Source organism: Lactuca saligna, chromosome 9, assembly GCF_052625555.1.
Source record: "Lactuca saligna cultivar CGN05327 chromosome 9, ASM5262555v1, whole genome shotgun sequence".
In the NCBI taxonomy this organism is placed as follows: domain Eukaryota; kingdom Viridiplantae; phylum Streptophyta; class Magnoliopsida; order Asterales; family Asteraceae; genus Lactuca; species Lactuca saligna.
The window spans coordinates 137,642,614-137,657,835 of NC_136425.1; the positions used below are offsets into that span (position 1 = coordinate 137,642,614).

Genomic DNA, 15,222 nt, shown 5'->3' on the forward strand with positions numbered 1-15,222 from the left:
TTGATTTCTTGAGTGCATTTGTCATCCTACAATTCGGTTTCGCAAACAAGTCGTATTCAGTGTTTTACTGGTCTAGGCCTGACCCTGTCTGCCTTTTGAAATAGGTTCAAGTCATCCGAATGTTCACCTATAAAAAGTAACTGCTTATGTGCCAGATTTGAAAATGAATATAGTTGTATTGACGTGGAGCACAATTGCAAAAACTAAGGCAAAGTACCACATGAAAAAAAAAAATCGCTCACATATTCACAACACAAAACTGATTTCCTTTCATTTAAAGATACACACACACATGTATCTCCTTAATTACAACACAACCTGAACTCCCTAGTAATGTCTCCAACTTTCTCATACCACCCAAACATTAACAACAAAAACCCTCAAAAGGGATTTTCTTATTCCAAAAAAAAATACCAAAAACAAAAACATATCCTTGAATTTATTCCCCATTTTAACGAACAGTATGTCCACCATCATAATTCCACCCACGAAGCGAAACACGCGGTGTCACACCTTCCGGAACTTCAAAAGAAATATTAACCGTCATCTCCTCTTCAGGAACCAACGAAAAATAATTATCCGAATAATGAACCGGTAAAATCCTCTTATCTCCCTTTTTCTCAAAACCCTTCCCGGACCCACGAACCGAAAAATTAAGAAAAAAAGCCACTCCAACCCCCGAACCATTTACTTCCGACACTCTAACACCATCATCATCATCTTTCAATAAACCATAAACCTTCTTAAACAAACCAATTTCCTTTTCCTTTTTCTTACTCTTATTCTTATTCTTATCCACCTCATCAAAATCACAATCCAAATCTGTTTCCATGAATTTGTTTTTGTCAAGTAAAGTTACAGGGTCGGGTTTCTTAGATTTGTTCTTTACTTTTACACGGACGTTATAAGTCGACCCGCTAATGGAAATGTCGGAAGTCAACTTAAGGGGTATTTTTGTCTTTTTGTACGGTTCCAAGAGTTTGTAATCACCGGTGGTGTTGGGTAGGTGTAGCCAGTAGAAGTTACGTGAGATTATATGGGAATTTGATGTGTTGTAGAGTTTGAGGAGAAGAAAGTAAACGGGTTTAGGGTTTTTGGATTTTGGGTATGTCATTTCGAATAGAGATACGGTTTTTTTCGAAGGGATTGAAAGGGTTTCGGATACTTTATAGTAAGGACATGTTCCTTCGAGGTCCCACACCGATACCTCGATTGCCACGTCAGCAAGTTCCTCAGATGTAGTGTTCACCACCTAGATTAAATGAAAACAAACAAAGAGTATCGATCAAAATCTCTTAAGTTATGAATTGATAGAAATTAAGGATGTTTAATTTACCTCTATGAAATAAGTTGCGAGGTTTAATTGGACATGTATCGGCTCTGCAGCATGACGACAGCCATAAAATCCGGCTGTTTGGTCATGAAGATGATCATAAAACTGACCTCGAAGACCTGTCCATGGATTTTGAGTTTTCCATATCAAAACACCTGTGTATTTACTCCACATACGCGATGTCCATCCTTCTAATAACGCTCTGTATTGAACATAGTTCACCAATTGAGCCTGTAACACATTTCAAACAGACAGTATCACTATCAATAACAATAACAATAACAATAACAATAGGATGATGGTATACCTTGAGACAAAAATCATCAAGATCTTTGGGTTTCCCATACATCAGTATCTGATCATGTACTTTTCCTGGTTTGGAGTAAGGAATGTATTTATGATACACCCAAATAGGATTTGCCACTTCCTCAACATAACCACTCTCCAACTCATTAAACAAAGGAATCACCCATCCCTCCTCAGGCATAGTCGCCCTAATAGTATCCGCAACTGGCATTCCCACATTCCCAACCTCAGGATTAAACCCGTAGTTATAAAACTCGTCTTTAAAAAAATCCTCAGGGTTTTGAATCTCGTAAGGTCCATCGGTCCAACCCCCGTTGCTATCCGCAAACCCTTCCCATAACGACCCTTTTATGTAAACCCGTGTTCCATCTAGATATTGACTTGGGTCCATCAAAGTGAGGGTGGTTTCGTCTTTTGATGTTGTGGAAGTGGAAGTGGAATTGGAATTGGATTTGAGATAGAATGGATGGAGTTTTAGGTCGGTTGTTAAGGCGGTGTTGATGTCGTCGGGTGGGGTTTGTTCGTTTCCTCCGACCCAGAGAGCCAGACTGGGGTGGTTTCTTAGAAGCTTGACAGTGTCGCGTGCGCATAATAAGAAAAGGTCGTGGTCTAGTGGGCCGTCAGGGTTTGAGACTGGGTCGCCTCTCCCGTCTACGTCTCCGGTGATCCAAAACTCTTGCCAGACCTAAAATGTTGTTGATTTGTTTGTTATAGCATTCTACTTTCATTTATTCTTATTATAGCATTGTAGTTTATTATTGGGTAGATTTTTTAAGCAAAATGCCTTCATGAAAACAAGTTTGAAAGCATGATGTTGTAATGTGAAGAAATGATGTAATAGGAAAAAAAAAAGTATGTTGCTATTTCTTGCATTTAGCTTGATAAAGAGAGGAGAGTTACCAGCAAACCATAAATATCACAATAGTGATAAAAATCAGGTCTTTCAGCCAATCCACCACCCCAACACCTTAACATGTTAAAGTTCATATCTGCGTGAAACTTGATGTCTGTTTCATAACGCTTCTTTGAAAGCCTAAGCAAACCATCAGAAAGAATCCAATTTCCACCACGAATAAATATAGGCTCTCCATTCACCTTAAACAACCTGAAAAGATAACCAAAAAGAGGGCTAAATTCACTTCCAAAAAAAATATTATATAATTTATAACGAATAATAAGTTATATATATATATATATATATATATATATATATATATATATATATATATATATATATATATATATACCTTCCACCAGTGACACTATCGATTTCACTATGAATTTTTCGGAACCCAAAATGATTAGTCCATGAATCAGACTCTCCATAACCATCAACTTCAACACCAATTTCAACATTGTAAAGAGATTGCTTTCCCATGCCATTTGGCCACCATAAATTTGGTTTGTATAAAAACATCTGAAACCAAAAATCATCAGCATCACCATGTTAGATAATAGGAATTAAACATTTCATTTTATTTTTCCACATACTTTATTAGTGTGCAGTGTGGTTATCAGGTTTTTTTGTTGCTCAAATTCATAGTAAAATAATTTTAGGGATTAAAAAAATGTGAGAAATTAAGAAGTTGACTTGACCTGAGGAAATGTATATTGGATGTTGGATTGAGCAGGGATTGACAAATTTTGTGTCTGAAGATGTTCAACCAAATTGGTATTTCCATCGAGTTCAGTTGACACTAGAATTTTCAAGGAACAGTTTGCTGACGTGGCACTTTTGTTTACTAATTCTGTAGTAGCATGAAGATAAACCCTCTTGTAGCCATCAAAGAATGATGAAACCAAATGAGGATCTACTATTTTTACAGGCTGCAATGGTGTAAATGGAAAGTATAAGCAAGCAGGGATTAAATATTAGATTCAAATCATAATCTATATGGGATTCCCAAAAATCTTAACTGAATTTACAAAAGAATTTCTAATTCAAATGTATTATAACTTCATAAGTGAGTGTGAGTCTATAGAAGAGGTAGAAATTGACCAATGAAAAAATTAGCATTTAATCAAGGACTCACCCCAGTAACAGTGATGGATACCTCATCCCAAATGCCAGTGTTCCTATCCCTACAAAAATAAAAAAAATAAAAAAATAAACACACACACACACATGATTGAAGAGTATAGGTGCTATTTTATTTATTGCATTCAATATAGCATTCCTACTTTCATTTCTTTCTATTACAACATTGTACTCTACTTCCATTTTTGTTCTTATCAAGATATTCTACTTTAAAAATCTACCCCGTTATAGCAAGCATTGTATTTGTAGGTTTTTTCTTATTGAAAAATCTACCCAGTTATAGCAGTGAAATTGTTTTGTATCTGATGGCATTGCTATAACTGGATAGATTTTTCAGCTTACAAAGATGTAATCATTAAACAATGAAGTGAAAGTAAAGTAGTATTTCTTGCATTTAACCCTTAAATAAGATATATGAACTAATCCAGTACCTTGTTATGTTCAATAAAATTTTAGAATCTCAACAAAGTCAAATGACTTCAATAGATGCAACCTTCATACTTTGAAAGAGCCTAAAAGTATAAAACTAATCCCAGATGCTAAAAGAAATAATCTTTTTTATGAAATGTAAACCATTTTTGGTTAGTGAAACATCACAAGATCATGGAACTCCAAAATAATAATAAAAAAACAAATAAATAACAACAAGAAGATATATAAATATAAGAGTAAATTACACGAATGGTCCCTATGGTTTGTGGTAATTTGCATGTTTGGTCCCTAGCTTATTTTTTTAACTCAGAAGGTCCCTACGGTTTGCTTTTGTTACACGCTTGGTTCCTATCTTACCTAAAAAGACTATTTTGCCCTTGATTTTTTAATTTATTTAAATAAAGTGAGGTAGGTAAGGTAAGGTAAGGTGAGGTGGAAATGGGGTTCGGAGTGTGTTTATTTAAATAAATTAAAAAACCAAGGGTAAAATAGTCTTTTTAGGTAAGACAGGAACCAAGCCCGCAACAAAAACAAACAGTAGGGACCTTCCGAGTTAAAAAATAAGTTAGGGACCAAACGTGCAAATTACCCCAAACCATAGGGACCATTCGTGTAATTTACTCCAAATATAACTACTCAAGCAATATCAAAAATGAAAGTAGGTTTGGATTAACAAGCATTTTGATGTTTTTACCTAATGGGAGCCATCCAATCCCAGCCTTGAACATATTGTGTAGCAACATCTTTCCCAATCTGGCATAAACACATGACACATCATATCATTATCTTGAAAGTACAATGCATTCTATATTAGTAAAACAAATTTATCCCTTTTAAGTTTTATCTATTGTTACCTCATGATCACCCCCTTGGCCTCCCTGAGGAGGAATTTTACCAGGATGATCAGGTGGGTAGACAAGAACTGCAAGCATATTTTGACCTTCAGGAAGAAGAATATCAGTCACATCAATTGAATGTCTACGAAACATTCCCTTTGGCAAAATGGTTTGATGTCCATTCAAGTATACTTCAGCAGAGTAATTGATTCCTCCAAAATTCAGATCAACATGTTGATCACTTGACTGAAATAAAAATATATCCAAGGAAGAATATGAATATCATTTGTTTGGTTGTTTGATCTTTGTTTATAGACTTTTTCATCATGATGGTAACATTCCCTAATTGTGAAGTTATTTTGTAGAAATATTTAAAAGGTGTCATTTCACAAATAGAAGACTTGTAACAAAATGTGTGAGTGTGACATACCAGCTTACACTGAAAAGTTGTGAAAAACCAAAAGGTGTAGTATTCCCTCCCTGAATCACCAATGTCCATAATTGCTTCATTATTTATCCCATAGAAAGGGTCTGGGATGAGGTTGTTCTTTACAAGGGTTGCCAAAACACTGAAAACAAAACTATATTAGCTTATGCATTGAATAAAACGGACATGTAAGTTGAATGATATATTTACATTATGATTACTTGATTAGTGTTATGAGAGTTATAATTATGTAGAATATTTGAAGTGTAATGTTGTAATAGAACAAAATGGAAGTAGGATGCAATGATAAACAAATAAATCTTGATTGCATTCAAAGAAGACATACCAACATTAATTTTCTTTTTTACTTCGTTTATAAAGCAAGTTAATAGGGGATATTCATGATTAATTTTATTATATACATAAATAGATTAAAAAAAAAACATATCATGTTATGCATTAGTTTCTAATTTGGTTTTTGGAGAAAAGCATGCTGCCATTTCTGACATTGAATACTCCTGTGTATAAGGTACAAAACAATGTTGCGACACCAAGTTTACAGAAAACATTAACGTTTTGCAATCATAAATTGAACACTAGATTCACCTTGAAATTTTCCAGAATAAGAAACTTCGCAATTAATTTAGAACATCAAAGTAAAACCGTCACAACTATGTTCAAATAGACGAGTTAATCGACAGATTTTTCAAAAAGTTCGCACGAAATAAGCATCACTGTTGCAGATGAAAAGTAGCAATTTGACACAAACAAAAAATGTTTACAAGTGAGAAGGACTTGTTTGATCTTAATGGGAATCATTCAAAAGCTAAATCTGTACAAACAGGGAGAAAAGGAGAGCGAGATTGCCATACGTTCCAGGAATGACAGCAGGCATCCAAGGTGAAGCATCAGACGAAGGTGGATGAGTAGTCGTCAGTTGTATTCCGGTGAGTTCAACGTCGGTGGATCGAGCAGCCAACCATCCATCCTCCAGCACCTTCTTCCCTTGCTCCTCTCCCATTTTTTGAATTTCAATTACTCCAGGTGTAGGTTGAATAGTGATAAATATAAAGCCCTAATGTCACTCTCGTTCACTTACAACTAGAAATGAAGGTGTAGCAATTCCATTTTTAGGGCTTTGCTGATTCATCTTGTCGGTTGAGTTTGTCTCCCTATGCTGTCAGTTTGCTTACGGGGACGGAGCATTTAAAGATTGCTGAAAACACAAGATAAAAACACTCTTTTATTTCCTCTAAAAGTCAAAGTTTTTATATTTTTCTAACCACGTATATTTCATTAATTGTAAGTTGTAATCATATTCTCATAATAACTTCATGTGTATATTAATTAATTATATAATTTTAATTTAGTTTTAATTATTTTTCTATGACGGCAGAAAATATTATAAAAAATCAAAAGCAACAAATTCTCTCTAATAAATTAAGTTTTTTCTTAACACTTGTTACATTTTTATTTAAATTGTTAAATATCATTTTTATAGTTATTTGAATTAAAAAAAATTACATGTTATTTTATGAGTTTTTTTATTTTATTAAATTTCATATAATATTTTAATACAATAATTGCATCAAATATAGTATCTTTTTAATAAATGAAAGTTTTTTTTGTCACTTGTTATACTGTTATTCAATTTGACAAATGTCATTTGTACTTATTTTGAATTAACTCTCTTTCTACATGTTATTTTATAAGTTTTTCTATTTTATTAAATTTCACATAATATTTTAATGTAATAATTACAATAAATATAGTAATAAATGGATATCAATTTCATTAATAATTTACCTTTTAATTTCAACTTTTTTCAAAATTAAAGCTCATTAATTTCTTTTATTTATTTGAATTATTTGTTTAAATTTAAAAGAAAAGAAAACATTTACATTATAATAATTCATTATTTTTTTATTTTCTTATAAATTCAAAGTTTCCAAATATTTTGACATTTGTATTTAATTTTTTTTAAAAAACTAATCCATGTTATAAATGGATCTCACAACTAATTTTATATAAAAGGTAGTTATTCATACCCCTAATTACTAGTTGTGCATTTATGATTTATAAGTGTATGAATGTGTATGTGATTGTTTGATATTTTTATAGGAAGGGGAATATATATATATATATATATATATATATATATATATATATATATATATATATATATATATATATATATATATATAAACCACTTTCATAAATTACTTCTCTTTGTACTACAAGATTTCATATTTTTAACCATATATTACCTAAATTATAATCATATTCAAAAAATAAAAATTCTATTTTTTCTTCCAAAAGTCAAAGTGTATATATTTCATAGACTATATAATTGGATTCTTATATTAGTTTTGTGTGTATAATAATATATTATTGAATTTAATTTTAATTATATTCACAAGATAAATACTCCTTTTCTCCCTAAAAAGTCAAAAGTTTTTGTATTTTTCTAACCATGTACTTCTAAATCAAACAAATATTCAAATAATACTTTCATGTGTGTACTAATTATAATAATACTATTTAACTTAGCTTTAACTATATTATCGGGATAAACATTCCAAACCTTTTAATCGAATTGCAAATAGAACATAAATATACAAAAAAGTAGAATTCAATCATTCATTCATGTTTTGCCAACCAAAGGCTTTACATACTCAATTCCTTTTGATTGTTCACAATACTTCCAAAACATTCAACAAAACTAAACGTTATCTTTAAAGCCATTCTGTGAAACTAAACAAAAAAATTCACAAAGAAACACGAAGTTAAATGTCAAAACATGCAAAGTAAAAAAAAAAATGTAAATCATTATATCTGAACACTAAAAAAAATTTAAGTTTAAACCTGAATCTCTTATATGAAATTATGCACTGCAACCATAATTCTGTTATTGTGGGCAAATTAAGTGCCAAAGTAAAATTTTGTCAAATTAAATTTGGGTTAGAAAAATCATTTGCAAAAGTAGATGCTAACATTAAATACGAAAACTAATTTCAGCGTAACAAAAATCTTGCAAAATTAAATACAATAACTTCGTCAAAACTAATTTCTTAATATTAAATGTCAAAAATAAATGCCAACACTAATTTGCCCAAGATTAAATGCAAAAAGTTTTTGTAGAGCATATCATTCATATGGTTGTTAGGTTTGTGTCACCTTCTTCACACTAATTTTTTACCACATCATTTGCCATGTCATTCTCTACATATGGAATAGTGTCTAAATTAATGAAATTAAATAAAGAAACATGATCACCAGGCATTGCCTCTCGTTGTCATTATCATAGCAAGAAATTCATATAACAATTTTCTAATATTAAAATTATTTCACATAGGCTTATACATTATATGTATCGAATACTAAACATATGAAATAGCAATTTTCATCTTTTTCTTATCAAGCCATTAGATTTTAGAAAATCTAGCAAACTACAAAATTGTACTTTTAATTCTTTTTTTACTTATTTAGACACTATTCCAAACGTATAACAGTAAAAATTGCTTTTGTTTAAACAAAAATAGAAATAGGAATGAAAAGTCGTGATTGATACTTTGTTTGTAGCCATGTTACGAATTACAATTGTAATATTCATTAAAATTCTACTTCACAGCAACATATTCTTTTTATATATACAGATGACATCCAACGTACACACAAAGTAGAGAAAATCATGGCTTTACAACTGGACGCGTGTTATTCCAAAGCCACTCACGTGCAGATCCTTCCACCAATGATGAAACCTGAACCAAATATTATTATTATTTTATTCTTTTATTATTATTATATAAATATTTTACCTTTTCCCAAACTTGTGAATGGTAATCATTGAGCCAATCAACCTCAGCAGCAGAGAGTAGGGTTAAGTCAACCAATTTAGTCTGCATGATGTGAAGTGATAAGTTTATTTTACTTAAAATCAAAATTCAAAGGGCAAAATAGACATTATCAACACACACCTGTATAGGAACAAAAGTAAGCTTCTCAAATCCAATATATGTAATTCCTCCGAAACGATTAGGAGTGTTGACCTCTTTGACAAATAGAAGATTCTGCAATCACAATTCACATGTATCAGAAACATCAATATGTTATAGTATATGTTAAAAGACCAAATTGTCCCTCGTAAACCCATTACAAGAGAAAAATGAAAATACCTCAATTCGAATACCAAAGGCATGATCCTCATAATAACCTGGTTCGTTGCTGATAATCATGCCTTTAAGCAAAGGAGTCATATTGCCAAATCTGAAGCTGATACTTTGTGGGCCCTCATGAACATTTAATGCAGCTCCTACACCATGTCCAGTTCCTAATTCATTCAACAGAAAAATAAAATATATATATATATATATATATATATATATATATATATATATATATATATATATATATATATATATATATATTAGTTAAATGAATTCTTGCATTTAATTACATCATCATCATGTAGAATAAAGAAAAAAGGACTCTGGCTACTAAAAATAGCAATATACTTCTATTGATTTGTTTAGGGTTAATCTCATAAAAGACCTTATACTTTATGTTTTTTCAGGATTAGACCTTGAATTTAATTTTTGATGGAAAAAGACCTTGTATTTTTTTCATTTTTTCCTGATCTGGACCTTTTAGTCATTTTTCTCTAAAAAAAAGTTGTAAAATGTGAGGGTTTTTTCAGGAAAAACTAAAAAAGTTGAGGATTTATTTGGATACATTTAGAAGGTTGAGGGTTTTTTCGGAAAAAAAAGACAAAGTTGAGGGTTTTTTAGGAAAAAAAATGAAAAAATATAAGGTCTTTTTCATGAAAAAAATAAAGTAGAGGTTTAATCCGGAAAAAGCACAAAATATAAGGACTTTTAAGAGATTAACCCAAATTTATTTTTTTCCTGAAAATTACCTTGTATTTTTTCATTTTTACTGAAAAAGCCCTCAACTTTGTATTTTTTTTCCGAAAAAAAAAACCCTCAACCTTCTAAATGTTTCCAAATAAACCCTCAACTTTTTTAGCTTTTCTCGAAAAAACCCTCACATTTTACAATTTTTTTGGAAAAAAACCGAAAAAAAAAAACCCTCAACCTTCTCAATGTTTCCAAATAAACCCTCAACTTTTTTAGCTTTTCTCGAAAAAACCCTCACATTTTACAACTTTTTTGGAAAAAAATGAAAAAATACAAGGACTTTTTCAGGAAAAAATAAATTTGAGGTTTAATCTGGAAAAAACACAAAATATAAGGTCTTTCTTGAGATTAACCCTAGATTTTAAGAAAAAAGTTGAAAGTAGAATTTTATAACTAGATAAATTTATCAAACTACAATGCAGAAAATAAAAAAACTGAAACTAAATGTTGTAATGGAAAGAAATGAAAGTGGGATTCAATAGAAGTAATGAAGTGCATTCTTATTTATTTCATTTAAATGAAAAATAAAAAAAAATTACCATGGCGATAATCAAGTCCAACTTTCCAAAGGGAAGAACGTGCAAATGCATCAAGTACAAAACCTGGTGTATTCTCTGGAAATACTGCTTGATCAAGAGCTATATGACCCTGAAATTTTTTATATAAATAATTAAATCAAAACTATTAAAAGAATTTTAATTTTAATAAAAACTGAGCACCTGAAGAACTCGGGTGAAGCATTCTTTTTGTCTTTCAGAAGGTTGACCAAAATGAACTGTCCGTGTTATATCAGTGGTCCCATCAAGATACTGGGCCCCACTGTCTAGTAGGAACAGCTTCTGTGTATCCACTATGCTACAGCTCTCTGGTTCTGCTCTATAATGTATAATAGCACCATTTGCACCAGAACCTGTGAGGTCAAAATCGTAATTTTCTTCTTATCACATGTTAATTTCTTATTTGTGAATGATAAGGGGCAAATGTGGCAATTGGCATACCACTTATAGTATCAAAGCTAGTATCAACAAAACCAGATTGACTTGAACGAAATTCAAGAAGTTTGTCTGAAACTTCAACCTCTGTGAGTACTGTTTTTTTACTCATTTCCTCCTCCAGCCATGACCAGAACTCAGCAAGAGCAGCTGCATCCCTGATACACAAGGGTATAATCGTCATTTACACTAAAAAAGAAACAATCTTTGTTCATACTTCATACAGCAAAAACTCCAAGCAGACATCATTTATCCATAGTTCCCATACAATACTTAGAATGCATAAGGTGCCACAGATAAGGGTATAATGGTCATTTAGTTTACCTTAGATGAGAATTACGCATCCCTTCCAACTCAGCATCATTTTTCACTGCTTTAGCTAGAGATATGGGAGAGCTCTTACAAAATGCAGAAGGTGCTCCAGATAAGTTCTTTCCTTTGCTCTTGCTATTATTACCAAGGCCTTCTAAGAATTTATCACAAGCAGTTGCATATGTGCTTACAATAGCAGCATTGACTGATGATGTGTCCAACCAAAGGTGGGCCCCACGTGCAGCTAAGCTATAAAGGACATAGACAAGTTTCAAGTAAGAATAGCATCATCATCCAATTGCATATATAACTAAACAAAAATACAAATTATGTAGTGCTTTAGACTCACCTTTTGATTTCAGAAAGAATGGAGTCGTATGGTTTTAACTCTATGCCAGCTTTCTTCAAGTAATCATTCACTTCAGGGGTGACTTTTGACTTGTCAACAAAGAGTTTTGCTGCATTAATCTCTACTATCAAGTATGCATACATAACAGGAGAATGTGGAACATCATTTCCTCTCTGCCAAAAAAAGAAGAAAAATGATGCATGAATTGCATTTAACCCCAACAGATTTACTAATGGGCATCTAAAGAAGTTAAAAAGATTACCAAGTTAAGTAGCCATGCAACTTCATCAAGCATAGATATAACAATTGCAGATGATCCAGCATTAGTGAGTTCAGATCTCAAATTAGATAACTTAGTTGACACATCAACACCAGCAAATTTAAGATCATGCAATCGAATAGGTTTATTTGGAGGCATTGGTCTTGATTCTTTCCATACTTCATCCACAAGATTAACATCATATAAATATACCAACTCATGATTGCTTTTAGCAACAGCTTCCTTCAATTCATTTACAGCATCAGAAGAAAAAAGAAACTGCTCCCTTCACAAATAGAATAGAAGGTGGCATCAGACACAAGCATATGAAAACATGGTAATATCAACAAACACATCACAAGAATTCAAAGTATTACTCACGGGATCTATGCCAATTCTCCCACCAGGAGCTAAAACATCGTTGAGCCATTCAGTAGTGTTGGGAACACCCCAATTACCAGCCCGCATAAGGATCCAACTCGAGCTCAATTGCTTTTCTGCCTAGGAATGAAAATGATGAAGAAAAAATCAAACAGACATGTTTTGTAATGGTGATAACCTTGGAATGTAAAGAAGTAAAGAACTGAGAGCACTGGATAAACCTGGAGAAAGTATCGCCCATCTGTCCAAAGCGCTGCCTTATGTTTCGTAACAACTGCAGTCCCAGCACTACCAGTAAAACCTGATATGTAGGCCCTTCTCATATAACACTCGGCGATAAATTCACTCTGTATTCATTGCACAACGGGTTCAAAACCTTGATACGTTTGAAATACTTTGTTTGTGATTCAAAATAAAATTAGTTAGAGGGAGAGAATCAAACCTGATGAGCATCCTGAGAAGGAATGATATACGCGTCGATATTAATACCGGGCTTCCCAAAAAGCTCACGGAGGGCGGTGAGCTTCTGATCTCGATCTATTCCTTTACTGCTTCCATTGTGATGCTTGCGCATCTCAGAAGAGGGTTTGGCGGTGATCGAAGAAGAACCGGAAGAGCTCGAAGACGAATTTCGAACGATGAACATCGGGTTACTATGACTGACATGAATTGGGGGCCTCTTCATGGAGTTAAGAGAACGATAAATCGGGAGTGATAGAGAGAAAAAGCTGAAGCAGCGGTGGGGTGAATAGGACGATAGGTAGGCGGAGCGCGGCGGCGATTTAGAGAGAGTAAGGCCTGACATTATCGCTGCTGCTGACTTCATTGGCGGTGAGAACGACGAGGAAGAAAGAGATGGAAGATAAGGCAAAATAACTATTGCATTGCTTGGAAGCAAGAAATTGTTCGAAAATCGGAAATAATTCCAAGAGTAAATTACACAAATGGTCTCTAATGGTTTAGGATAATTTACGAATTTGGTTCCTAACTTATTTTTTAACTCGAAAGATTTCTATTGTTTTTTTTTACGTGTTTGGTATGTGTCTTATCTAAAAAATAAATACATATATGTAGGGTCTATTAATTTGTTTAAATATGTAAAAAAATAAATACACAAATAAGAAAATAAACCAAAAATGGCACATTAGTCTTTTGAGGTAAGATAATGATCAAACGCACAATAAAAATAAAAGTAAGGATCATCTGAGTTAAAAATAAGTAAGGGACCAAACGCACAAATTACCCGAACCATAGGGACCAGTCATATAATTTACTTTTATATTTTCGTTCACATCTGGGTAACTATTTTTTTATACACATCTAGGTAACGAACTTTTTGAAAGTGTTCACATATGACCATTATGACGGTCATAACTAGTCATAATGGTTATATGTGAACACTTCTAAAAAGTTCGTTACCTAAATGTGTACAAAAAAATAGTTACTCATAATGTGAACAAACTGAAAAGTTAATTACCTTAACAAATTTATTTCCCTTTGTATGTGAAGCGGTGAACTAGGAGTGTATGATTAATTTCTAGAAAAATGATTTAAAAGGGTAAATAAGTATTTTAAATCATTCAAAAAAATATTATCAAACGGTTTGTTTGTTCAAAAAACATCATAAAATTAAAGGTTTTGTACAAAAAAACAAATATATATATATATATATATATATATATATATATATATATATGAACAGAGTACTGAAAATTTAATTACCTAGATGTGTGTGTATATATATATATATATATATATATATATATATATATAAAAACAAAGTACTGAAATTTTAATTACCTAAATGTGTACAAAAAATAGCTATTCAGAATGTGAACAAACTGAAAAGTTAATTACCTTAACAAATTTATTTCCCTTTGTATGTGAAGCGGTGAACCAGGAGTCTATGATTAATTTCTAGAAAAATGATTTAAAAGGGTAAGTAAGTTTTTTAAATCGTTCAAAAAATATTATCAAACGGTTTGTTTGTTCAAAAAACATCATAAAATTAAAGGTTTTGTACAAAAAAAAAAAAGTATATATATATATATATATATATATATATATATATATATATATATATATATATATATATATATATATATATATATATATATATATAAACAGAGTACACATTTTATTTAAATCTCCCCTATGGTAACTAGATCTTTCAGGTTAACAAATAAGTTGGCATATTATTAGTAACTTAGCATATTAAGTTGGTGTGTTGACATATCTACTCACCATCAAATGAAAAATACATCTTACTAAATCGATTTAGGGTGCAATGCATATGGCTCCTTTTGATCGATCGACTTCTTCAACTTTCATGGCTTCTCCCTATAAATCGTTCAACTTTAGCTCAAGCTCAAATTTTTCCAAGACAAAGAACACAATTGATGAGGCAAATCCTTGTGATTATGGGCACCCTTCTCGAATATGGACATCAACCACATAGGCTAATCCCGATACATTCTAGAATGCATAACAATTTCATAGCACAAATACAAGATCATATGGGTATATTGGGAATTACTTGCTTCCTAAGCTCCTACCAATTGTACGCATCACATTCTCAATTTCTTATGAAATTGTTTTAGAAAATTGTTTCCTAGAATAAAAGAATTTTATTTTCAAAAAC

At 31.8% G+C, this 15,222-nt stretch overlaps 2 protein-coding genes across 2 annotated transcripts; both read right to left on the reverse strand.

Annotated features, from left to right (window-relative positions):
* Positions 1-243: 243 nt before the first annotated feature.
* LOC145014157 (glycoside hydrolase family 2 protein) lies at positions 244-6,591 on the reverse strand. Its single transcript, XM_078972528.1, has 11 exons — positions 6,245-6,591; positions 5,376-5,514; positions 4,964-5,191; positions 4,804-4,862; positions 3,673-3,721; positions 3,236-3,466; positions 2,887-3,056; positions 2,540-2,744; positions 1,641-2,324; positions 1,337-1,564; positions 244-1,252 (listed from the first exon to the last, which is right to left on the reverse strand). The coding sequence occupies exons 1-11, from the start codon at positions 6,391-6,393 to the stop codon at positions 452-454; spliced, it is 2,943 nt and encodes a 980-aa protein (XP_078828654.1). The 5' UTR covers positions 6,394-6,591; the 3' UTR covers positions 244-451.
* Positions 6,592-8,911: 2,320 nt separating this feature from the next.
* Positions 8,912-13,470, reverse strand: LOC145015189 (Metallopeptidase M24 family protein). Its single transcript, XM_078973639.1, has 13 exons — positions 13,024-13,470; positions 12,803-12,928; positions 12,582-12,701; positions 12,204-12,479; positions 11,942-12,114; positions 11,605-11,841; positions 11,287-11,438; positions 11,008-11,198; positions 10,828-10,936; positions 9,548-9,702; positions 9,350-9,442; positions 9,191-9,271; positions 8,912-9,133 (listed from the first exon to the last, which is right to left on the reverse strand). Exons 1-13 carry the CDS (start codon positions 13,405-13,407, stop codon positions 9,062-9,064), a joined length of 2,169 nt encoding a protein of 722 aa, XP_078829765.1. The 5' UTR covers positions 13,408-13,470; the 3' UTR covers positions 8,912-9,061.
* Positions 13,471-15,222: the final 1,752 nt, after the last annotated feature.